The sequence below is a fragment of the Lepidochelys kempii genome, chromosome 5, assembly GCF_965140265.1.
Source record: "Lepidochelys kempii isolate rLepKem1 chromosome 5, rLepKem1.hap2, whole genome shotgun sequence".
NCBI lineage: Eukaryota > Metazoa > Chordata > Testudines > Cheloniidae > Lepidochelys > Lepidochelys kempii.
In genome coordinates this window covers 97,262,682-97,288,970 of record NC_133260.1, presented here as the reverse complement: position 1 = coordinate 97,288,970, position 26,289 = coordinate 97,262,682, and the positions used below count along the sequence as shown (strand labels likewise).

Below are 26,289 nucleotides of genomic sequence, written 5' to 3'. Positions count from 1 at the left end.
TCACCCAAGAGTTCTGAAGGAATTAAAATGTGAAATTGCAGAACTACTAACTGTGGTACATAACCTATCATTTAAATCAGCTTCTGTACCAGATGACTGGAGGATAGCTAATGTGACATCAATTTTTTAAAAAGGCTCCAGAGGTGATCCTGGTAATTACAGGCCTGACTTTGGTACCGGGCAAACTGGTTGAAACTTATAGTAAAGAACAGAATTGTTAGACACATAGATGTACATGATGTTAGACACATAGATGTTGGGGAAAAGTCAACATGGTTTTGTAAAGGGAAATCATGCCTCACTAATTTACTAGAATTTTTGAGGGGGGTCAATAAGCATGTTGACAAGTATGATCCTGTGGATATAGTGTACTTAGATTTTCAGAAAGCCTTTGACAAGGTCTCTCACCAAAGGCTCTTAAGCAAAATAAGCTGTCATGGGATAAGAGGAAAGATCCTCTCATGGACAGTGACTGGTTAAAAGATAGTAAACAAAGGATAGGAATAAATGGTCAGTTTTCAGAATGAAGAGAGGTAAACAGTGCTGTCCCCAGGAGTCTGTACTGGGACCAGTCCTATTCAACATATTCAGAAACGATCTGGAAAAAGGGGTAACCAGTGAGGTGGCAAAATTTTCAGATGATACAAAACTTCTCAAAATAGTTAAAGCAGACTGCGAAGAATTACAAAGGGATCACACAAAACAGAGTGAAGGGGCAACAAAATGGTAGATGAAATTTAATATTGATAAATGCAAAGTAATGCACATTGGAAAACATAATCCCAACTACACATATAAAATGATGGGGTCTAAATGAGCTATTACCACTCAAGAAAGAGATCTTGGAGTCATTGTGGATAGTCCCCTGAAAACATCCACTCAATATGCGGCAGCCGCCAAAAAAGGTAACATAATGTTGGGAATCATTAAGAAAGGGATAGACAGTAAATAACACAGAAAATATCATATTGCCTCCCTATAAATCTTGAATACTGCACGCAGATGTGATCGGACCATCTCAAAAAAGATATATTGAAATTGGAAAAGGTACAGAAAAGGACAAAAAAAATGATTAGGGGTCTGGAACTGCTTCCATATGAGGAAAGATTAATAAGACTGGACTTTTCAGTTTGGAAAAGAGACACCTAAGGCAGAATATGTTAGAGATCTATAAAATCATGACTGGTATGGAGAATACAGTTGCCAACCCTCCAGGATTGACCTGGAGTCTCCAGGAATTAAAAATTAATCTTTAATTATAGATTATGTCATGTGATGAAATCTTCAGGAATACAGCCAATCAAAATTGACAACCCTAGACTGGAGAAAGTAAATAAGGAAGTATTATTTACTCCTTCTCATAATTCAAGAATTAGAAGTCACCAAATGAAATTAATATGCAGCTGATTTAAAACAAACAAAAGGAAATATTTCTTCACACAGCACACAATCAACCTGTGGAACTCCTTGCCAGAAGATGTTGTGAAGGGGTTAAAAAAAGAACTAGATAAATTCATGGAGGGTAGGTCCATCAATGGCTATTAGCCAGGATGGGGTCCCTAGCCTCTGCTGCCAGAAGCTGGAAATGGGCAACAGGGGATGGATCACTTGATAATTACCTGTTCTGTTCATTCCCTCCGGAGCACCTGGCATTGGCCACAGTCAGAAGACAGGATACTGGGCTAGATGGACCTTTAGTCTGACCCAGTATGGGCGTTCTTATGTAAAATCATCATTTCTTGGGGAGAGGGAAGTCCAGGTTTTATTTCCATAAATTGGCTTGGCCGTATTATCCACTAGAGGTGAAATTCATGCCACCTCAGAGAGCCAGTATGAGGCCTACCCATCACTCAAGTCCTTCTTAGAGAGCGTAAGTGGGATTTGAATGGTTCATAGGCCTTCAGCTGGTCCTCTGACCAGGGTGAATTTCAGTCATGAGGTCTTCCTCAATGAATCTCAGAGAAAAGAATTTCACCTTCTAACACTGTGCTATAATTATTATGTGATACAAAATGTAAAATATTAGTAAGACATTGCCCAATAACTGAGGGAAATTACAGCAGGAGTCCACAGATCTCTCTCAAGAGCATATAGTAGTTCAGTCTCAATTCTGATGCAAAAAATAACTTTGATCTCAGGGCAATTTTGCCTGCTAAACATGAGACAAAGAATTATTTGAATCTAAACATAAAATAATCATGTCAGTTTCCAAGAGCTAGGGGAATTACCTAAGGTACTAAGTCACTGTCTGTCACAGTTAGAGAGGATTTTTGTTTGTTTGTTTTTTCCTCACTGTTGATCAGAAAGCTCAGCTAAAATGCAGCCTTTTTCTGAGGAACCAAGAGAAAATGGCTTCTGTGGATAAATTAAAATAATGAACAAATTAGCAAAAACTGTGCTCCGATCATGGACAACTTATGATCAGAAAGAGAGGCACAACTTGTTGGTAAAATACTTTTGAATTTTTAGCCCAGCACTAGTCTGGCCACCATTCCATTTTGTGTCCATTTCTGAACTTCACTCATCCATCATATTAGGTGTCATAAGTGCAAAAATGCTACCCTGCAGTCAAATACTCACCATTTTCCCAATCATCATCAGATATGGGCCTGCATGTTGATTTACAGCAAAGAAGTCGAGGAGCCGTGCATACCAAAATATTATATCCAAGCAGTAAATTAGCCTCCCTGCTGTTTGAAGAGGAGGATCAGCCCAGCGTAAGCCAAAACCAGTCATAAACAGGATGATAGCTATGGAATCAGTGAAGTTCCAGTACTCGTAAATCCACACCTTCACCTTTTGGCTGAACTTTCCTGGCTCTGAAATAAATATCTAAAAAGAAAGTGAAAAAAAATAACGGAGGCCAGTAAAACCCTCACCCTTCAGCCCCTCACCCTGTCTGAACCATCAACTGGTACATGGAAATATTTGATTTATGGCAAGTTTTTACAATGAAAGTTCACAAGGTCAGTGCTCTGCAATTCCATGATTGCTGGAATTTGAAATGAAATAGTAATGGTCGTAGTGCTCAAGAACCCCCCTTGCCACACCAAATAGGTTAGTTCTCTCTATTGAGAAATGAATTCTGCTTCTTAATTCATTCACTGAGTAATATATTCCATAGCAGAAAAGAGCAAGTGGTATGCAGTTGCTAAGCATGTGTATTTTTTGTAAACAAATATGGGGTTTGTTTGGAGGAGAAATGATCATGACCTACAGAAACCCTTTCAAAAGCCCCACAGTCATGGAAAATACCAGCCCAACCCTTCTGACATTAAAGTAATTAATGTGTTTTAGTTTAGATCTGAAATACAAAGTAAGATCTCTGTATGCCAATCCTGAAAAGGGAATGTTGGAAACTGGGAAGGTAGAGATTGAAATGTTTGCTTCTTGAACTGTAAGGGTGCCCCAAAGGGATTTTCAGCTTCACTAAGCAAATGTGTGAAGTGGAATCCTTGGAAGGCCATAAATAAGACCTTTACACATTGCACGATTGAGGTCAACTATGCACTGCTATGGACGATCAAACTGATAAGGAGCAAATAAAAGAGATTTTGAAACGTTAGGCCCTGATCCTGCAAAAATTTACTCATATGAGTAACTTCATGTAATTGAGAAACCCCACTGAACTCAGTGGGACTACTCACATGAGTAGTTACTTACATGAATATTTTTAAAGATCAGCCCCTAAGGCTGTAACAGTTCCTTGATACAATCTAGAGGAAACACTTCTGCACAGTCAAACATAACAAGGCCCTGAGGAATCAATCAGTTGCATGTGTAAGACACAGTGTTAATTTTCCAGTAGACCAGAACTGGAACATGGACTAAGATATTCTCCTGTATATCCTGTTTAATAGTCTTGATGAACATGTTCCTGAACCCACAAACAAGAAGTGCCATAGCACAACTGTGACCTCTGAGATGCTTGGTGTTTCATACTGTGATTTTTTTTTAAATCAGATAAAACTTGTGTGTCCTTTTGTCATTTTTAACCTCATATCCAGTCATATAGCTTCCACATCTGTTCCAGACTCCATTTTCTACCCTAGATTTGGGCTTCCCTTTGAAAGCCTTAATGTCCTCTTCCTCTTTTTCCAGGGGGTCACAATTCAAAAGTTTCTTCTGTTCTGAGAGATAAAGGTGTTCTAGCAGAATTCCCTACTTTCACTACAAGGAATTGTCTCAAATTGGTAAAAAAAATTAAAGGTATCCATTTCGCTTTTAACAGTAAGTAAAGCATTCCAACATCATATTAAAAATATTTATGGTACTTATTTTTATTTTATTTATGTTCGTTTGTGTGTTTGTTTAGGTATTATAATAATTGGATGAAGAGAATTTTGGATTATTTGTCTCATCCCATAAAATAATGTGGACAATACGCCACTGTTTCTGTCACTAACATCAACTATAGCTTTGGAGTGTGGATTGTACTTAGCTTAGAGGATCCAATTTCAGTAAGGTTGTTTTTTCACCTAACAGTATGTTTGTAGATGTGTCAGTGTTTCCACAGAACATAATGCCGTACAGCTAGCTGCAGTGCAAGCTTCCTCATCTACCTCCTTAGCAGAAAAAGTACTACATGCTCATTCAAAACTTGGCTTCTAAGCTGAGACATCCACCAGAGGGGCCAGTTGATTTAATCAGTCAATTGCAATTACTTTTGAATGCTTTCTTAGCTTTTTCAAAAATCAAAATCTGTAAAAAAAAATAAAAAATCTTCGTTTCAAATTTTGAAAATTTTCAACCAACTTTCATTTTTATTATGTGGACTCTTCCCCACAGAGACTGGAAGGAGACCTCCAAAGTATTTTACATACAATAGATCACCAAACAGCTATTAATTGGTAATAACTTCCAGTCAATGACACAATCAAAGCAGTGACCTAGAGGTATAATCCATATTCCATTATCAATGAACCAGTGGCCTAAGCCAAGATTTTCAAAAATGGGTGCCTTGATTTAGGCTCTTACCTCCATATTTAGTCATCTAAATAGGTGGATTAATTTTCAAACATGCTGGGCACCTACCAGTTCCCATTAGAGCTGGTCAGGAATTTTTTGACCACTGTTTTCATCGAAAAATGTCAATTTGTCAAAACAAAAACTGTTGACATAACAATGTTGGTTTCGATAACTCTCATGACTGGATAGGTGTTTGGTTTTTTTCTTAAGTTTCAGAATAATTAAAATGTTTCATTGCAACATTTTTAAACAAAAAAATCAAATTTTCCAGTTTGAAATGACCTTTTGTATTGAAATTTAAGCTAAGTATACTAAAGGTGATGTTTTTTTAAAAAAGGTCAAAATTGAAATGAAACATTTCAAAACTGTTTCCTGCCAAACTATTGTTCCCACTGGCTTAGGTGCCTAAATAGGGATTTAGGAGGCAAAGTTTAGGCACCTATTCTTGGAAAAACAGTCCCTAGTTTTTAATTAACTAGGACAGCTGAAAAGTAAAGGACAGGCATATTTCTTCTGGTAAACCTTTGGAAAGGAATTTAAGAATCTACAGTCATTATTTATCATTTGTCCTCTAGAGATTTGTAGAGTAGAGAGAGTGGAAAAGGAAGAGCTCACCTCCCTGACTTTCTCAATGGCAGTAGTGAAAATGTAGATAATCACAAGCCACTCTTGCACACTAGGCCTGGGTTCCATCTTCACCAACACAGTGTAAGTGAACAGCATGAGAAATGCCAAGTACGCCATCTGCAGAACACATAATACACATTTCATATGCATAGGTAGCTGTGACAAAGAAATTAGAAACTCACCAGAAACACAGCCAGGAGGAAAACCAAGTGTGCTATATAATTAAACAAAATTTTGTCAAAGTAATGGGACACTACCAAGCGCTTGATTCCAAAAATTTCCTGTCAGCCCTTCAGATTGCTATGCCCTTCTGGGGAATGTCCTCCAGAGCTTTATTATCATTATTTTTCATTATCTGTATTACCGTCCCCCCTAGGAACTCCACTCATGAACTAGGTCCCCATTACTTTAGGTGTTGTACAAACAGAATAAAAAGATAGTCCCTACTCCAAAAAGCTTAGAATCCTAGTATAAGACAAGAGACAACAGATGGATACAGACAGAATGATGGGGGAGTACAAGGAAATAATGAGCTGATATTGTCTAAATAGACCAAACAGGCACAGTGAGGGAAGGGGTGTAACACAAAAGCAGAGTGAACAATGTGATGGCAGCAAATGTCATGTTAGTTCTGTGAGATCATTTCTTTTTTTATTTTTGGGTGTGGGGAGGGTTGTTAGTTATGAAGGGATCAGCTAAATTGAAAGAAAAGTAAAGGGAAAAACATGAGGGGGACAGGGCAGGGGAGATGGGGCAGTTGTGGAGTGAAGCTGAGGTGAGGAGACTGTGGCTACGTCTATTCTTGGAGCTGGGAGTGCGATTCCCAGCTCGAGAACGAGAAGGCATATGCACACAAGCTCTCATTGGAGCTAGCACAGTAAAGAGAATAGAGTAGCTGCCATACAAATGCATGGGTTTTTACTCAGGGTGGCTAGCCCGCTGCCTGTGCTACCATGGCTACCACAAATATTTTTAGCACACTAACTTGTGTCTACATGGGCTGGGAATCACGCCACTAGCCCCAAGTGCAGACATAGCCTGTGAGGGAGGAGAAGGGTTGGTGCAAACTGTTGGATCATATTAAAGAAGTTCTGTATTAAAATCACAAATGAGTTTGATTCCCCATAGTTTAAATTCCAGGGTATTACTCATTAAGAGGTCTCTTGGTTTTTGGTACTGTTTCTCTCCCTCTATGTATAAAACTTGCAAGCTGCTAATTGCGTTAGTACATTCTAAGACAGAATCTGTTCTTCAACGCAATACTCTGTAACAACAGAAACAGCACCCAGAGACTCCCCGCCCTTTTGTTGTATTAACAATTGTGATTAAAATAGAGATAGAGGATGTATGTGGATGGATGCTTGGTGTGGATAATAACTGAATGATCAGGGAGGTACCAGCCTAAGAATCCAGTGTCCACCGGCTGAAGAAGGCGTCAAGTGGAAATAACCAGAGGACCCCCGGAGGGCAGACTGGAATCCACCCAACAGCCTCAAGAATGGGAGAACCAAAGAACAAGATAACATCTAGCAGCACGGAGCTGTCAGGAATGTGCCATCTGCTGATTGATTCAGCAACAGCATGATGAAGCAATTCCCATAGACTGGCATAGGAAGAAAACGGACTCTAGAAAGTGAGAACTTTGGGGTCTGATTCTGCAAACCAACTTCCAGGAGCATCAGATGAGCATCTGACAAGGCCCTGCTCCCTCCTCATGTCCAGGCCACCTGGCCAGTGGCTTGGCATGAGCAACTCTAAGGCTGGTAACTATGATAACAACCTTGCAGAACCTGTGTGTGTGTGTATGACTGAACGTGTGAATAAATATGAGATTGAATGGAATGTTATAGCTATAACTAACTGCTTACTATGATTCTTTCTGTATTCACAATAAATGTGGTATTTTGCCTTTTCCCCTTTAATAAGATCCTGCTGGTTTTTATTTTATTGGTATAATATTACAGCTAATCATAGGGTGACCAGAACTGTGAAAAAACAGGACAGGGAGTGGGGGGTAATAGGTGCCTATATAAGAAAAAGTCCCCAAAAACAGGACTGTCCCTTTAAAAATGGGACATCTGGTCACCCTAGCTAATCGGCACAGAGCAAAGAAAGTCAGGAAACATGCTACAGTTTTTACTGGAATGTCCAGAGGTTTTGGCTTTGGCTGCTTCTGTTCCTACAGGCTGGTATTTCTGGATGGCTGCTCTCTGCAGTTGTCCCCCAAGGCCACATGGTCAGGGGAAGGGTCCCCCAAGGTGTGTGGGTGGTTTGTCTCCCCTGCACAGATCTATGTCCAGGAGGGAGTTGGGGAGGGGTGGCTCCCCACTGGGCTTCATTTTACTCTTTCCCCTCCCTTAGTGCAAGAGTCCCGGCTTTGGCTGCAGCTTTTTAAAAATAAAAAAAAATGTCTCTCTGCTTTATTGCCAAAATATTCAAGAGAAGACAGGGTAAAAACTATTTTTCCACGTTATATGCAGCACACATTCAAAACCCACAAAGGCTCCAATCCTGAAATTTACAATGTGCAGGCAAAATGCTGCAGCTGCACAGAACCCCACTAAAGTCAAACGAATGTTATGAGCTCATCCTGCTGGTTCTCCCAACCCAGAGCTAAGATTTGCACATACAATTAACTGTGAGGATGAAAAATACAGGCAGGAGCCACCTTCCACCCAAAGAGCGGCTGCATTTCAGTGGTAGGTGAAGTGATTCTTTTATTTTTTTATATATATATATATATATATTCCGTTAAAGGTTTAATAGATGCTTTAGGCAATATTAATATCTAGTTATGCTTATTGCAATGACCAACCGTATGAAACCAGAACTTGACAATTGGGGCACTGTAGAATTCATAGACTTTTCTAGTCCTCGGAAGGCTTCCGTGAGCACTGTCAGTGGAAAAGGTTTGGCTTTTGTCTGGCTTCTCAGGTCCCTTTTCTGCATCATAATCCTTTTTCAAAAGGAAACAGAGTTTTAAAATCAGACAGCATGCTGTATGAGTACAAGAATTCAGCCACATTAACAGAAACACAGGGAAACTTGGAAAGGCAACTCTACAGTAAATGCTGTGTGGTATATGCAGAAACAATTAGCATATCTCAGTCACATGCAGTTGCAACTGTCTTTTGCAAGAAGCAATACCAGATAATATTCTTAGCATTACACTTAACTGTAAATACACAAGGTTTTTTTGAGTTTCAAAAAGGTGGTCTTATGGTTATGGCACTGGACTGGGAAGCAGGAGATCTGGATCTATTCCCAGCTTTGACACAGACTTCGTGTGTGACCTTGGGCAAGTCCCTAAATCGCTTTGTACCTCACTTACCCAATGTGTTGGGATAGTAATAACTCCCAACTTGATAAAGATGTGGTGTACTCCTTTTCTTTTTGCGAATAAAGACTAACACGGCTGTTACTCTGAAACCTATAAACCCATTGATGTTCACAAGGCATTCAGATATTACAGTGATGAGCACCACAGAACAGTTCTAAGAAAATTTGGAATATATACATAGAGAGAGAAGAACTAAAGGATTGCAAAATTATTAACCTGGGGAATTTGTTGTGATTTGGACAATGTGCCTGATTCAGGGAGCGTGAGTGAGTCAGCACCATTCTTACACAGGTCTGGGCACATAGGCATGTTGGTGTCCACTTTATTACCTCCAAGGAACAGATGTGCAGAGCCCTCCACCCACTGACCAGTGCAGATGAGCTGGCACAGGAGGGAAGTCATAATTTGCTCTTGGTATTGGCCCTCGATATATTACTACCCACCACCAGCCCACACAATTTTCTTTTAAGTCTTAATAATGGCTTCTGCCAACTGAAGAATAGAAAATTGTCCCATGAGCTAATACAACTTCTAGTTTCAGCAGATTAAAGTATAATTTACAACCACGTGTGAAAAATGCACTTGTACTGAATCTGTATATCCTGGAACTCTCCTGTGGTTTTTTTAAATTTGTTCATATCAACTCACTGCCAGAAAATTCACAGCTAATCTTTACAGTTTATGGAAAAAGAATGAACACTCAACACTTGATAAATTATGAAGCTAACAACAGTGCTTCTCTAGAAAGGAAACCTTCCTGTCTCATTCAAGTCAGATAACATTCATTCTACTTTGTTCCCTTTACATACCTGCAAGGGGTCCCAGCTGCCCATAATTATAATTGGCCTTACCACTGAATCGTAGCTGTTATCTAACCAGTAAAAGACCTTTTTGAATTGCCTTTATTAGTCAGACGCTGCAGGGCACAAGTGCATCCACATTCTTCTGCCTCGTAGAGAGAAACACTTCAGAATTGGCATTGCCAACTTCTGAGGAAGTTCTGGAAAAAATTCTTTTATTTTAGGCAAATTGAAAGTTAATTGTGAAAGAAATGTCCCAAACATTTGTCTAATTTTATTTATCATCGGTGAGGCTGGTAGCATGGTTGCCTTAATAATTTCCTATTATAAAATCCTCTTTTCAGATGCTTTTAACTTTGCCTAACTTAATCAGTTTGGGCTGAAATTTTCCATGTGAGGTATCTGCTTCAGGTTGGAATATGTGGAAAATTTCAGCCAAAATGGTTCAGCCATTTCCAAAAATGAGGCTATGGGAAAAAATTGCCAATGATAAAAAATTCTGGTAATCTTTTCTTTCAAGAGCTCTAGTACTCCCTTGCATTGGAGTAGGAATTTGAGATTTGACTGGGGGTAGTCTTTGTGTCAGGGATGTGCCTTTTACTATCCCTGTGAAAAGCTGCCTAAATTTGGCCAAATTATAAGCACATGCTCAGGAGAAACTTCCTAGATTTCAGCAGCAAAACTCCCAGAAGATTCTGTTCACACTAGGCATGCAACAGCTAGGGGATTTCCTTGCAATTGCAGCTTTGGGCTGCTGTGAAATGTGCTGGGTCAGGGCACCTAAACTGACAACAAAGAAATTGTCTCTGCTGTGCTGTCAGTCATTCAGGCTGAGGCAGTGTGGAGATAGATGTTCCCTGATTCAACCAGGCCTGTGGACAGAGACATGGGGAGTAGATTGGTACACGGTGGTTGGGACTGACTGGGCAAAGATATTTGGACTGTGAGTCAGAGAAGGAAATGGGGGACTGGGAGCCAGTAGGTAGGTGGGAGGAGACTGATCATGTAATTACTGCCTGTATCATAATGCATAGGCACAAGAGGACCAAATGAAGGTTGCACAGGCAACCTTAACACTGGCATTTCCTAACTTTTGAGCACTTGACTTTAAAAATGTTCTTCTAACATTTTTGGCTGTGTGAAATATATATAGATATATATATATACACACACACATACATACACACACACTATATATATAAACATACATACATACATGTATTTATCAAAATCTTATATGGCTACCATCACCATGTAAACACCATAACCATGCACCTCATAATCATTAAAGGATTTTATCCTCACAGTACCACTGTGAGGTAGGGTGGTATTACCTCAGTATTACAGATGAGGAAGTGATACACAAGATAAATTGAGCGATTTATCCAAGGCCACACAAGAAGTGTGTGCCTAAGCTGAGAACAGAACCCATGTCTCTGGAGTTTCAGTACAGTGCCCTATCCACTAGTTAGATAAACCTTCCTAACTTTTCAGGACTATATATTGTTTATAAAGTGATAGAACAGATCTTGCCAGACTTGCCAACAGCTGAGCCCTGTCCTGATGTGGGGAGAGGTAATCTGGATGGGGGGAAATGTGTACCACATTGATTGTTTTTGTGGACAGATCTGTGGCCAGCTGCCAGGTAGACTGATTTAAAATTGCCACCTTTTTTACTAGCTGGAGTATCCCATCCACTCTTGCACCAGCTACCCAGGTAGCACCTTTCATTTATTGTCCCCTTTCCAATGTGTTGAACCACCAATTCTCTGCTAGCATCCTCCCACCACAGGCCCAAGCTTGTTGTACAATGCAGGTAAAGTCTGAAAATGTCCAAGCTCAACTCAAGACTGGGAAGAGCCTTTGGAAAAGAAATTCCAAACTGAAACCACCTGAACATACGTCCCCCCAAAACTCACATCCATTCCTTATGTCCTCTACCCCACAGTCTGAAAGCTTTGTAACTCTAAAATCTGGACTAGGCTTCCAATGGAGGTTGTGGAATCCCTGTCACTGGAGGTTTTTAAGAACAGGTTGGACATACACCTATCTAGGTTTATTTGTTCCCGCCTCAGCTGGACTAGATGGGCTCTCGAGGTCCCTTCCAGCCCTGTATTTCCATGATTTCACTGTGACATTTGGCACTGATGTGCACAAGTTATGGCGATTATAAAAAATCAGACTGTGCCAAACTTACTTACAATGAGTAGTAGCTTAACTACAACTAATTCCACTGATTTTAATCAATGGGACTAGTTGAAGAGTGAAATCTTACTCACATTAAGTAAGGGAGATGGTAATAAGCTTTCTAATCTAAGTCTTCTAAGCATTGTAACATTTTAAGACAAAAGGCTTTCAATGGAATAGTACCAACCCAGATGTTATCCCTGTTTCGTGAAAATATAAATGCTAAAGATGATGCCAAACTAACCAGAGACAACTCATCTTTAGTGGTGGACGGGCTCTGATCACTGTGATGCCATGTGAACTGATGAAAGTCCTGGAGCTGCGGCACATGAGACATTTCTGCCTTGCTTTTAAACTCCAGCATCAAGATGGTGGGAGGCAGAAGAATACTTAGAATGACCTAAAAGAGAAACACAAGTCTGAGGAGGTGCATTCAGCGTGCATGCTGTCTTTAATGTGTGTCTGCATTAGATCAGGACAAAACCTAGCTACATGTAAGGAGAATGCGTGCTTCAGCATAAGCTTCCTCTGCAGGTTTAGATGCAGCACAAGTCAGTGAGTTTACCTTAAACCAGGAGTTCTTCCGCATCTTCAGGCGTCCCATCCACATATCAGTTAGTAACATCTGTGTGCAAGTGTGAGACACAAAGGGCCGCAGCCCCACTGACACAGCCAGTTTCAGGCAAGTTGAGTTGCTCCAATTTTTCAGCTCGGAGGTCAGTAGCTTCATGGCCATTTGCTCGTTCTGTTTGAATGCATTATCCAGTACATCTAAAGCAAGCTGCCCAAATTCACTAGGACAGACAGAGCAGCACAGAGAAAAAAAAAATCACCATTTTACAATATGGAGAAAAAACCACAACTGAAAATGATCATGAGATCACATCTCTAGTTCAAAAGCTTCTTTCACATGTGGTAAGATATGAAATTGTATTAACTACAACTTCCCCACCTCTTCACACAGTCTCAGCACTGCACCCAGAGGAAAAATAATTCAGGCAGTAAATCTAAGTCTCTTCTCCTAACCACAGGAATTACTCTACATTCCTGGACCCTGATCTTTAATTAGCCTCATTGTGTGGTTTCACACACATGCCATATAGTTCAGCCTATTATTTCATTCAGTAATGCACTTGCCAACATGGTAAACAGGTGCTGTGCTCAACTGCATCAGCAGCCTCAGACTGAGTCAGACCCTAAGCACCTCTCAATGGGAGCTGAAGATGCTCAGCACCTCAGTGAATAAACTTTGCTTTGAACAGAGCCCTATAATTACATGTAAACAGAGATAATCATTCGTCCTTGAGCTCTGAATCTGCTCCATTATGGCTATGAAAGTACAGTACATTACATCAATAAATTTCAAGGTGCACTATCAGATTAGGGAGCCGTTGTACATTTCCTGATTTCATGATACAAAACCCTAAATCCTGAATGTTTCACAGATATTCAAAGAATGAAACTAAAATTTAAAAATGGGAGGAAAACTGATTGGGCTGTTCAGCAAAGTAACCTCTTTGAGGTGCTGGGCTACGGTATCAGCACATTTCTCCTTTAGGCCTTAAATAGACTAGGATTTAAGGTGGGATATTAGTACATGTTAAGTAACACATATGTACTAATACATTTGAAAAGCCTTAAGTAAACAAGGCACGTGGCCTTAACTCATGCTAAACTATTCGAGTTAAAGCCTAAAGGGAAGTGTAGGCTTTAACTTCACCAGTTTAGCTCGGTGTTAAAGGCAACTGTCCTTGTCTACTTTAGACTTTTCAAAGGTGTTAGTTAGCTAATACATGCCAACATCACTCCTTTAAATCCTCATGTGGGCAAGGCCTTAGTGTGTGTCCTTTGTACATTAAACTGAGCAGATAGCAAAAAGTGCTTCTTGTACATTTCACAGCATATGCAGCCACTGATCTTACAGGTTAGCTGATGGAAAGAACAATGTCTAACTATTCTAAACACTGTAGACTTTTATTAACTGTAGTGAAGGGAGAACTCCTACTCTGAGTACTTCTTCAGTTCTTCTGAGGTGTCATCCACCATATTGCTCTGTTTGGCTTCACGTGCCATTGCTCTGTAGAGTTTGCAAGCCATGACTGCCTTGACCATAGCTTCTTCTCCATGCTGCCAGAAGAACATTGCCATCTTCTGTCTTTTCATTAACACTGCCCAAACCAAGAGGTCATTATACGGGTAAATAAAGCCAGCTGACTCATCGTCCTCTAAGAAGCTGAGTTCATCTTTTGACTTCTTCCTAGACTTATGAAAAGCAGATGACTTTTCCTGTAAAATAGCAGACAAAATCTGAGCAAGTTGCTGCATCCTGAATTCATGTAATGCATTAGCAATTTGGTTGTTCCTCGGTCATTATATAGATGGATATTAGAAGAATGGCTAAGATAACATTCAGACTATGAATGTAAGCAGTTGCTTGGATCAACAAAAGCAAAAATGCACTGAGGAAATTAAATGTGATTTCAACATTCTGAACCTGTGCCTCAGCTTTTAGATCCTGATCCAGCAAAACGGGGAGTGCCCTCCACTCCCATTGATTTTATTGAACTAATTTTACTAGTGCGCCAGTCTACTTATGTCACACTGATGGAAGAAAATGGACTAGTAAAATCAAATATAAGTGAGAGAGCTGTGATAGCTCTCTTGATTTTTAATATATGTGTCACATTTACAGTAAGTTGGGTATTTATGGTATGCTGTGTTTCGGCCTGAACTGTCTTACATTAAAATCAGGGGGGAAATTCCTGTTGGCTTCAATGAGACTGCTCTGATGACTAGCTGTTCACAAACTGGCCTTCAGTAATGTTAATGAAGTCCCACGGACTCAAAGATTTTAAGGGCAGAAGAGACCATCAGGATCATCTAGTCTGACTTCCTGCACTTTGCAGGCCACAGAACCTCACCCACCCCTGTAATAGACCCATAATCTCTGGCTGAGTTACTGAAATCCTCAAATCATGATTTAAAGACTTCCAGTTACAGAGACTCCACCATCCACTCTAGTTCATACCAGCAAGTGACCCATGCCCCATGCTGCAGAGGAAGGTGAAAAACCTCCCAGAGACTCCACCAATCTGACCTGGGGGAAAATTCTAGTTTTATGCTGAGTTATCTGAGAGAAGAATGGGATTCTTTTTGTTATCCGTACCTGACACAGTTTCAAGAGAAAATATTTTGCCATCTGCTTGCAATTTACATCATCAACTCTTTTCTCAAGGGGATTATTATTGCCACTTACATGAAAGTTTCTGAGAGGTTTGGGGCAATGAATTCCTATGCCTGCATCCAAATAAGAGGGTTTATCATCTGTGCCTTATATTAGGAGATTTTGGCAATGTTACATTTCAAGGGATGAAAGCCCCTATCAACCAGGGGGTGGAGATTAATGAGTTTCATTGAAACAACTGGAGCTTTACCTCAATGTTGTAAAATAGCAGTAATTGTACTTCTTGAGCTGTGTATGATACAACCTTGATGTCTTTGGTGTTTACGGAGAGTTAAGCATGATAAGCATCCAGCCTGCATCCCGCATGTCTGAAATAACTCTCTTGACAAACTGATCTGATTTTTCAGTCTATTATACCCCTAACATATTCCCACCATAAGCAAGCAATGACAGTACCTTGTATTTGTAAGACTGTTCTGTTCTGATGAACTGAGAATGCAAGGTGTTTTCAGCAGATTCAACTCTGCTACCCATCTGATTATTATGACAAAGGGAATGATGAGAAAGGCTCTGAGCAAAGCTGGAGACCACACTCTAGTTCCAAAGATATCCCACAAAACACAAAGAGAAAAATATAAATTAGGGATGAAATTTGCCCTCATTTATCTTGGTGATCTACCTGCCAGCCTAATAATTACTGTGCAATTTCTGGAACTTATAACATCAAAAAAATGCCCTATTTTGAATTTGGTCATAACTCTTGTTGAAAATAACCCTACTCTTGTAAAAAACTGCCATATGATATGTAAGAACCTCAAGTCGTCAGGACCTCCTATTTACATTCCTTCTACCAGAAAGCGTCTCTATTATCTCTGGGGACTTTATTCAATATTAACTCCAAGGGAAGATGACTCCCTACTGAATTGTTAATACCACTTCCTGCAGCTCCTAGTTTTTGAAGAACTGATCCCACTCAACCATGTTAAACTTGTGAAATTTGATGAGTGCTCTGGCTGCAGAAAATTGATGTTTTGAATTCAGAAAGTCAACTAGCACTTCCAATATTTTTGATTAAGTATAGTATATCCCATTTCAGAAAATCAATTGGGTTGCTATCTCTTCATTTTTTCCCTTAATTCTATAATTGTGTTGTATAATTTTCCTCTGGTTTCCTCATCCCAGTTTGAGCTTTTCCATTAATTCTGACAGCAATACATTGTGAGTTTGGCTTATGGAATTACTGTACTTAAAGTTCTACTCTGAAAACTCAGTGTGGAAAAAAGACACCTTCTTACTCAACAGATCACTTTTTGTGTGTGTCAGTTATACCTGATTAATTTACTGAAAAGTTTGGACCGCTTTTCAAATGTTAGTCTTGAAGCGCCAACACAGGAAAATGAGAATGAAATGGATTCTTTATTTTTCTTGTGCATCATCCATGAAAGTTATTGGTCTGTATAGGCAACACCAATGACCTATCCAAAACCCACTGAAATCAATGGAAAGAATCCCAGTAACGTAATTATGCTTTGGATCAGCTCCCTAATAACATACTGGGAAGATAATGTTGTCTCATAGGTGTACATGAGGGTCCACCATGGCCTGCAAATCCTTTCTTACAGGTGATGATGAATGAGAATAAAAAAAACCCAACTTGGCTTTCAGAGGCCAGGATCAGTTTGCTGAACAAGCAGTTAACTTAAAGAAACACCTTTTTACTTGTAACCTTATCAAGGCTGACATGGAAATTATTGAAAGACATTAAATGCCATTTTACCATTAGTGTCATTTTAATGGTTACTTTTCAGAGCAAAACCACACGAAGTGAAAAGCATTATAATTATTGTTACCTAGACATTTCAGCTGTTCCCAATGACACAAATAGCCATTTCATTGATGTTACCTTGCGTTTTCTGTAAAGGCCGTTGTACAGAACTCTGAAATGTTTCCTTGTGTAGTTGCTCCGATAAGCTCCACCAATCAGATACTCTATCACCAGCCCAATATCAATCAATGATATCTTATAGTCCAAAGGAAGGGCACTCTGTAAGACAAATATTTACAACATTTTATAATGTCATTTTCTACAGCAACCCACGCACACAGTGTGAGGTCCATGGATCCTGAACCCAGCTTCCAGGTTGCTGCTGCATTCACAGCACCACCTGAAGGCTCTACTTCTGACTGAAGAATCAGGACCCCTACGGCTTACTTTCAACTAAAGATACCACCCATAGTGAGCTGATTGGAGGAGCTCCATAGTCCCTGATTGGGCCAAGTATACTATTTAATCCAGAAAGAGACATAGCAAGTTGTTTGTGTACAAGGTGAATTCTGGCTTGTAGTTGCTACAAAGCCTGCCATCTGCTACCTGACTCCTGGCCTTGTCCTAGTTCCTGACTTCAACCATGCCCTGTTCTCAGCTCCTGTCCTCAGCCTCATTCCAGTCCCTGAATCCTATTGCTCTGGTTTCTGACTGCCCCAGTTCCAACCCTAGACTATGGATCTTTGGCTTCCAACTCAGTGCTGGCCCTTGGCTTCAACTCCTGTCTGACCCCAGCCCCAACTTTCAGTTCTGACACCTGGAAGCTGACTCCAGACCTGTCCAATTGGCCTCTACTTCCTGAACAATGTGGTGACCTCCAGGCTAGACTGCCCAAGTCTTGGTCACTGGTACCAATCTTCTACAGACCCTGACACCTGGCTAGCATGAACTGAGTTGTGAAATCCTGTAGCATAAAACTCCTAAATCTGACAGAGAGCGCATAGATTCTTCAGGCATATGAAGCTGCTATAGAAGTAAGACAATTAAATACCTGTCAACATGTTATGCGCCAAAATTGGTAAAACAATGTCTACCATCCATTGCACTCTAAAGTTTATAAGAATGTCTATTACAATAACAGCATTTTGTAACATAGTTCAAACATAGGCAAGACCAAACTGCATTGTAACAATCAGGAGAGGAACATGTTAAAACATAATCCACAACACAGTCAAATAGATAGGCCCTCAGATAAGTAGGACCCAGAAGTAAAAATAGATTTGAAGTGAGCCACTCACTGGACCAATCAAAATTAAATGCATAAGAGAGGTCATCTTTGAGGTCTGATCTACACTTAAAATTTGATTAGCCTAAGGTCTAAGTTGAGCACCATATTTAAAATAATCTAATCCCCAGTGTAGATGTGGGTCGGTCAACAGAAGAATTCATTTTATCCTATGATGTATATACTTGGCAGACATGGTGAAATTAATCCAGTCTTAGATCTGGCCATCTCTTGCACTTGACATCAGATGCAAAAAGAACAGCCTCAATGCTTCCTATATTAGCAATGTCACAAGATACAAGAGATAAAAGTTTGAAACAGACTATAAATTACTAATTCCTCTCCAAGCAGTAATTATTCACTGCCAACTTCTGTTCTCCTAGAGTGTACAGAAAGAGTGTTGCACCTGTCAGAATATTTTGCTGTCATTGTTAAGCAAGGCAATTCTTTTGACTGAAAAAAAAAATGGTTATAATGATGAACTGTGGCAGGGTTACTGTAATGGTTCCCCAAATCCTTGATTTATTTAATAATGGTACTTTTGTAATGTAAGATAAAGGGAGTTTGATAAAGGGAGTTTGTGAGTGTAAGTCAATACATTAAGGTACAGAACCCTGGAGAGCATTCCATAGCTTTGGGGAATAGATGGGCTAGAGACAATTCATTCAGTAGATATAAAAATAGACATGAAACCGTCATTTCTAATTCTAAACTTTCTACAATACTATCTGATAGCAATTAGTGTCACTAGATCCTGGTATATTAAGTTACATTCTTATATTCCCAGACTTTCAGATTTAGATTACCTGTTTTACATCTCGAACAAGATGATGCAAAAGTAGATTTGTTGGTCCTTGTTTCTGTAATGTTAATCAAAAGAAAAAGAAATTAAACAAATGTGCATGTTTATGCATTAATTTCAAAATCTGTGCAAGAAAAATGTTGAGATCTCCACAGGATAATCGGTAGTTATTCAAGCTTCCTGCAGTTCTACAAATGGCCTTCAATGCAAATCTGCAACCAGCATACTATTATCACAGTCCTGGGCCTCTCCTAAGAAGAGACTAATTGTCTCCTTTGCTAAACTGTATGACAATTTTGAATGTGCGTAACGTACACCAGCCCAGGTTAAAATCTAAATTCATTTCTCATGAAATTCAGCTTGAAACAAGCTGTCCAGAAGTGAAAGGCTGGTACATAGAACCAATTATCCTCTGCCTCAAAATCTTATCATCATAATTACAGCTGATCAAAATGTTGCATTTAAAACTTTCTGAGGAACAATGGCCTTTCTTCAACAATGAAAAATGTAATTTGTTCTCAATTTCTTGATTTTTTTTGTTAATATTTTTACATTCAATTTTTTTCCATTCAGATTTTATTGGTGGGGGATCTTTCTCCCCTATTCCTTTTTTTCTATGGAAAAATTGGAACAAATAATTTTTTTCAGACATGTTCACCATTTTGGATCAGCTCAAGCAACAGTACTTTTGTAACATTGAAAATGTGCTGTATTTTGGTTTTCTTTGTTAAATGTGTTGGGTACCTTTTATTCACACATGAATGAAAACAAGTTACAATAGATTTTAGCATGCAGACACAGTGTGGAAAGGGCTTTGGAGTACCCATCACTTCCCATTCCTGAGTAGAACCTTTAAACATTCTGTCTCTCTTTTTGCCCTGAACAGAGGATACAGACTTTACAGACATAGAGCTGCATCAACCCATAGAGAACTGAAGCAGGAGCAGGGTCCTCAAAGCAATGTTCTCACTCAAGACATGCATTGTGTGGCTGGAGGTTTTTCACTTCCCCTCTTTCATTCCCATGAGTCCAAGATGGAGAAATGGGCTTTGCCCTCAGGCAGAGAGTGGAGTTTGGTCACTGCAAAAAGGGCTTTGAAATTACTCTTCAAGGGTAATGCTTATCTTAGGGGACATCTAAAGATCAATCCGTTGGGCTATATTGTAATTCACTTACTCATCTTAAGTAGTACCTTACTCTAAGAGTACTCTCATTGATTTCAATGGGAGTACTCCAGGAGTAACATACTATTCAGTGTAAATAAGGAGGTCACAATATGGCCCATAGATTGCAATATAATTCAGTAAAACCCACAGCTTCCCAGATTTGTGACCAATTTTATTAGTGTTGACAGGAGAAGTATAACAGGCTGCCCTGCTGAAACTAGTGCAGTAAATGAACATTTTCAAAATAGAAAACTGAGGGCTATATTTTTAGGATTTCAAATACAAATGAAAATTTATTTCAAGTGGGCCAGCTTCTTGCCAGAGCCATCCATTTGGTAGTTGCAAAAAAAACTCCCTATTGTAGTTGCAAAAAATAGTCTTGGCCTAGAAAGCACTACATCAGATGTTATTAATTAGGTGAGACACTACTTTAAACATTTTTATTGGCCTCCTATTGCAAGATGACAGTGCTGCAGGAGAGGAGACATGCATCAGTGATATATACATTCTTGCACTTTCTATAGCCACTTGCACCTTACAGTCTGATTTGGCAGCTTTATATACCCACTTTGCCTGGATGTAACTGGCTATGCAAAGTGCAGGGCAGCAGAGAGCCAGGTCCTATGAGCTAAATTTTCAAGAAGGTTGTGCTTCCGAATTCAGTATCTGGCTATGTCTACGCTGACAATTGAATGACAAAACTTTTGTCTTTCAGAGGTGTTAACCCCACAAACACACACACACACACACACACACACACACATGACAAAAGCTTTGCCTCAACAAGCGCCAATGTGAACAGCACTTTGTCAGCAGGAGCGCTCTCCTGCCGACAACGCAAACGTCACTTGTTCGGGGCGGAAGTTTCTTGTCAGCAGGAGAGCTGACAAACAGTGGCTACGCTGCATGACTTTTCGCAGCACAGGTGTAGTGACACAGCCATGTCACTAAAAGCTGTGTAGTATAGACATAGCCTCAATTAATAAAAACAGCCACTTCTTTTGAACAGCTCAGGAACCGTGAGCCTGTTTGGTTGTCCTTGTTCAGACATTTACACCAGCGCAACGAGGGTATAGAACACTATGCTCCACAGATTGCAATATAAATGGTAGCATTTACATCCACTTTACACTGGTGTGACTACATAAGCTACAAATCAACAGGGAATCAGGCCTTCCAATTCTGCCATTTTTGTCTAGTCTATCTGTCTATCCATCCAATACTTAGCTATCTAGCCAGAAGCTACTTTGCAATGGGGTTTCAGGTACTCACTGTATTGTAGAGTTCTTCCAGTCGGGATATAGTAAGGAAACGGTGCAGATTCACTCCATGCTCTATTAATAACTTTACAAAGTCCACCCGGTCCATCACTAAAGCATCCAGCATTGCCTGTTCCAGGGAGCCAACCTTCAAAGGGTGAGGGAGAAGGGGAGGAAAAAAAGAAAATGGGAAAAAAAATCATTCTGGATTAAATAAAACAAACCCCAAACAAGAGTTAAGGATCTATTTATCTTCATGCTTTGTCCCTGTATTTCATGTGTACTGTAGAAAATAAAAATTTGTTAGAAAATGCACCTATGTAAAAATCCAGTGGGGAAAATTATTCTGCACAAACCAAACCTTAACAAAGACTTCTTCAAATTTGCCTTTACAACCATTGCACTGGACAGTGCATCTCCTATTGGCCTTGTTTTTAAATCATTTCAGCTTCAGAATTTAATCTGTCATAATGAAAAGACTTTCTGATTTGCCACATAACAAAAAACAGAGGAACTATATGAGACCAAGGTATTTAAAGAAAGGCTATATTAAAAAAGAGAAAGAATATATAAGATAAACTTTCTGAAAATTATATTTGAAGGTGGTAAAAAAAAAACCCGTGTAACACAGAACAGTATCTGCATTAAAATGGAGGACTCAATTCCAAAAGTGCTCCAAGCATAGGAGCACTTTTATTTATCTCAACAGAATTTCCATATGCACAGCAGCTAAGGAATTGGGCCTATGGAAGGCTTTGATTTCAAAAATATCTACTTTGCTTCTACAAAATATGCCTGCGTGCATACATCCATACAAATAGGCAACTATGTGTGCAAAATGCATGTTTTGGTGTGCAAACTGGGAAATAGCCAATACCGATTGTGCACACACAAATACTTCTTCCAATGTGCAGGTTTATATTTTGTGGATGTAATATCCTGTAATATTAACAGATGTGTAGTATGCATTAAAAAACATTGTCACATTATAGCTGTGCAAAGTTTGCGTAATGTTATTAAATTACTTTGGTTTCAGAAATATTTCACAGTCTGTTGTACAATCTATTTGATGCTGAGCTGACATTTATGCAGAAATGTAGTTACAGCTGATTATAATCATTACCTATTGAACTTTTAGGAAAACGTTTTTAAAAGCGAATCCATGCATAAGTGTGCACTTTCACTTGTACATACAAATACTATGAAAGTTTACACAAATCACTTGGAAATTGCTGCCTACATACCTGGCAATTTGAATATGTAGTAGTCAGGATAACTGCACAAAAATGTAGACCCTCCCAGCTGTGTATTAACTTTGGGCCCCACTAATTAAAAATGTGGCTTTTAAAGGTCACCAGCACAGGATATTTTTAAAAATGGGCTTGTGCCTGTCTTTTGCTTCTTTATGGTGTATAATGAAAACATTGCTGTTGAAGGTTTTTTTTCTACATGTTTTTTAACTTTGAAATATCAGGGATGTAGACCAGGCCCAGGAAGGTCATATGTTATACTAGAAAATTAATTACTGAAAAGTCCATACACCTTGTACAGAGTAGTTAAGATGACTTACCCCCCAGTATAGACAGCACTATGTCAACAGAAGAATTCTTCCATTGACCTAGTTACTCCCCCTCAGGGAGGAAGGTTGCCTATGCTGATGGGAGAATGCAACAGCAATGCAGCTATGCCACTGTAGTATTTCAAGTGCAGACAAGCACTCTGTTTTTTACTGGAGAACAAGTGAGGGTATTAAGAGTTATTTATTGTGAACTCTTAAGGCTTTAACTGAAGGGGTGCAGATATTCAATATTTAACAAAGATTTCCTTCATTCAAAATGTTAATTAATGACTGTACTTAAATAGGTATGAACAACAACAAACAAAAGCCAAAAAGTTTCCACAATCTCAATTTAAAAATCCCTTCCTCTCTTACCAGCCCAGTTTTCACTTTTTTTCTTCTTCTTCCTAATTTACACTTGTTCACCAATCATTCACACGCTGGCTCTCGCTCGGCCCAAAGGACTATATAAATATGTTCCAAAGTAGAACAGCTTCAACAGGAGAGACTGAGAGACAGACCTACCCCAGAATATCCTATAACCCAGTAATTAGGGCACTCTCCTAAGAGGTGGATGACCCATATTCAAATCCCTTCTCCCTATCTGTCAGGGGGAGGGAGAGGGAGAGGAACTGAACTAGGCTCTCCCACATCCTGGAGGAATGCTATAACCACTGAAGGTATAAGGGAGGCAGCACCATCATCTACTTCATCAGCAGTGCTTCTTTCAAAAAATGGCTTAAGCACCTGACTCCAGGAGAGGACTCCCAACTGCGGAGTCCAAACAGAGACAGGGCACCTAAGTCCAAGAGAGAGGTGGGGTTTAGGACACACCCATATAATTGGCATCTCCTATTGGTTAGTTTAGGCAGGGAGCCACCTATCATTCTAACTTTTGTGGATCCCATTCTTAGGCACCTATCTGTCCCCATTCATTGTATAAGGAGCTTGGGGGCCTAATTCAGGCTTTATGGAATGCAGCGATTTTCCAGACAACTAAAAGTTAGGAATTGCAATGCTGAATGTTGCAATACTGAATGCCTAAGTCCCTTTCTGAATCTATGCCTAGCACTTCATATGTTCAAAGCATAGCTCTCATTGACTTCAACTGCAGTTCTAAGTGCTCAGCACTTCTGCAAAGCAGACTCCAAGGTCTCTAGTCAGGGACCCAGAAAATGAGGAACACACAATAGTCTGGGAGCATAATGTAGTGAAATCTTATTCCATGGACAAATTAGTGATAGAAGGGTAAGAGACATGTCACTTGATACGTAAAAATCTACAGAATCATAATGTTAATGGTGTCACCCTCTGCAGCATGGCAAGGGGGGCTCGTGCCTCCTTACCCCAGCTTCAAGTCCTCCAACAGAAGTTAGGAACAAAACTTAGTTTGAGCATTCCATGTTGAATGCCCCCTAGGAAAACTTTGCATTTCCAAATACTAACTATGCTTACACCACCAGACAGGTATGTGAACTCAAACTCCAAGTAACTCATCAGACAGAGACTGTCAGATGCAAAGCAAAGGTGAAAACACAAAGAGAATTAAAAAGCTTCTCTGTAAAAAACAAACACATGCTGGAAAATAAAATTGAAAAGTACCTTCCAGTCTTGTCCACAAACCAATATATGTTTCTTGGCAATGTCCAGTCTATTCCATGCCAAGGCCAAATTTAGCTGATCTGATGCAGACATATTTGTACCTAGAAAACAAGAAAAGGCTCCATTAACTTTCATACATTAGCTTCTTTTCCTTCCTTTCTTTGAAAGGGCATGTCAATGAATCTGTAGGTCATAGGAAATATTATTAGATAAGTACCTTTCAGGAGTGCTGTCAGGATTGCCAAATCAATGTCCTGCTGCTCCTCTGACTCTGCATCAAATATGGTTATCTGTCAGTGTTGCAAAAGGATGTTATTCGGGGGGAACGTGGACAAGCCCTTCCAGGGAAACACTGGGTGTTCGTTCTTGACCTAGTGTCCAGTGAAATAAGTTTCACAGCTCTCAGCAACATTAACAAAGCGATCTATACATGAATGTATCTCCTTGTGCACCGCAATGAAAATGTACCATTAGGGTATGTCTACATAGCAATTAAAAATCCACGGCTGGCCAGTGCCAGCTGACTCGGGCTCACAGGGCTGTTTATTTGTGGTATAGATGTTCAGGCTAGGGCAGAGGTGGGCAAACTACGCCCCGGGGGTCGCATCCAACCCTTCAGACATTTTAATCTGGCCCTTGAGCTCCAGCCGGGGAGCAGGATCCGGGGCTTGCCCTGCTCCACACATGCCGGGGTTCCACGTGGCTCCCGGAAGCAGTAGCATGTCCCCCCTCCAGCTCCTATGTATAGGGGCAGCTAGGAGGCTCCACACACTGCCCCTGCAGCGCCCATTGGCCGTCAACCACGGTGGTGCTGCACAGCTAAGGCAGGCTAGTCCCTACCTGTCCTGGCACTGCACTGCGCCTTGGAAGCGGCCAGCAGGTCAAGCTCCTTGTCGGGGGGCCAAGGGGCTCCATGCACTGCCCCCACCCAGAGCACTGGCTCCACACTCCCATTGGCTAGTTCCTTGCCAAACTAGTGTATGGAGGGGAGGTACCTGCGGATGAGAGCAGCCTGCAGAGCCTCCTGCTCCCACCCCCCACCTAGGCGCCAGACCTGCTAGCCACTTCCTGGGCACAGCACTGGAGTCAGGACAGGCAGGGAGCCTGTCTTAGCCTCGCTGTGCCACTGACCAGGAGCCACCCGAGGTAATCCCATGTTCCAACGCTGAGTCCCAACCCCTCATCCCCAGCCCCACCCCAGAGCCCGCACCTCAGCCTAGAGACCAGACCCCCTCCAGCATCCTCACCCCCTGTCCCAGCCCAGACCCCCCTCCCACACCCTGAACCCCTCATCCCCAACCCCATCCCAGAGCCCTCACCCCCTGATGCACCCCAATCCCCTGCCTCAACCCGCAGTCCCCCCACCTGCACTCCAAATCCCTCTGCCCCACCCCCCAACCCGGAGCCCCCTCCTGCTCCCCAAACCCCTCATCCCCAGCTCCACCACAAAGCCCGCACCCCCTCCCACACCCCAACCCCCTGCCCCAGCCCAGTGAAAGTGAGTGAGGGTGGGAGAGAGCAAGCCAGCAAGGGAGGGAGAATGTAGTGAGCGGGGGCCGGGCCTCGGGGATGGGGTGAGGATGGGTGTTCGGTTTTGTGCAATTAGAAAGTTGGCAACCCTGGCTCGGGCTGGAGCTCGGACTTATATGACCCTACAAGGGGGGCGAGTCCCAGAGCTCAGGCTGCAGCCTGAGCCCTAACGTCTATTAAACAGCTCCCTAGCCCTAGTCCCACAAGCCTGAGTCA

At 40.7% G+C, this 26,289-nt stretch overlaps 1 protein-coding gene across 4 annotated transcripts in view; it reads right to left on the bottom strand.

Annotated features, from left to right (window-relative positions):
* Window positions 1-26,289, bottom strand: part of TRPM6 (transient receptor potential cation channel subfamily M member 6) — a 161,114-nt gene that overhangs the window by 48,639 nt on the left and 86,186 nt on the right. For all 4 annotated transcript variants that reach the window (XM_073345123.1, XM_073345124.1, XM_073345125.1 and 1 more), the window contains 12 exons: window positions 24,761-24,833; window positions 24,544-24,644; window positions 21,397-21,531; window positions 18,963-19,016; window positions 17,010-17,150; window positions 15,563-15,700; window positions 13,928-14,208; window positions 12,488-12,716; window positions 12,167-12,322; window positions 8,411-8,551; window positions 5,584-5,712; window positions 2,581-2,832 (listed from right to left, as the gene is read on the bottom strand). In XM_073345123.1, the coding sequence (XP_073201224.1) occupies window positions 2,581-2,832; window positions 5,584-5,712; window positions 8,411-8,551; window positions 12,167-12,322; window positions 12,488-12,716; window positions 13,928-14,208; window positions 15,563-15,700; window positions 17,010-17,150; window positions 18,963-19,016; window positions 21,397-21,531; window positions 24,544-24,644; window positions 24,761-24,833 (1,830 nt within the window). The remainder of the gene's footprint in view (window positions 1-2,580; window positions 2,833-5,583; window positions 5,713-8,410; window positions 8,552-12,166; window positions 12,323-12,487; window positions 12,717-13,927; window positions 14,209-15,562; window positions 15,701-17,009; window positions 17,151-18,962; window positions 19,017-21,396; window positions 21,532-24,543; window positions 24,645-24,760; window positions 24,834-26,289) is intronic.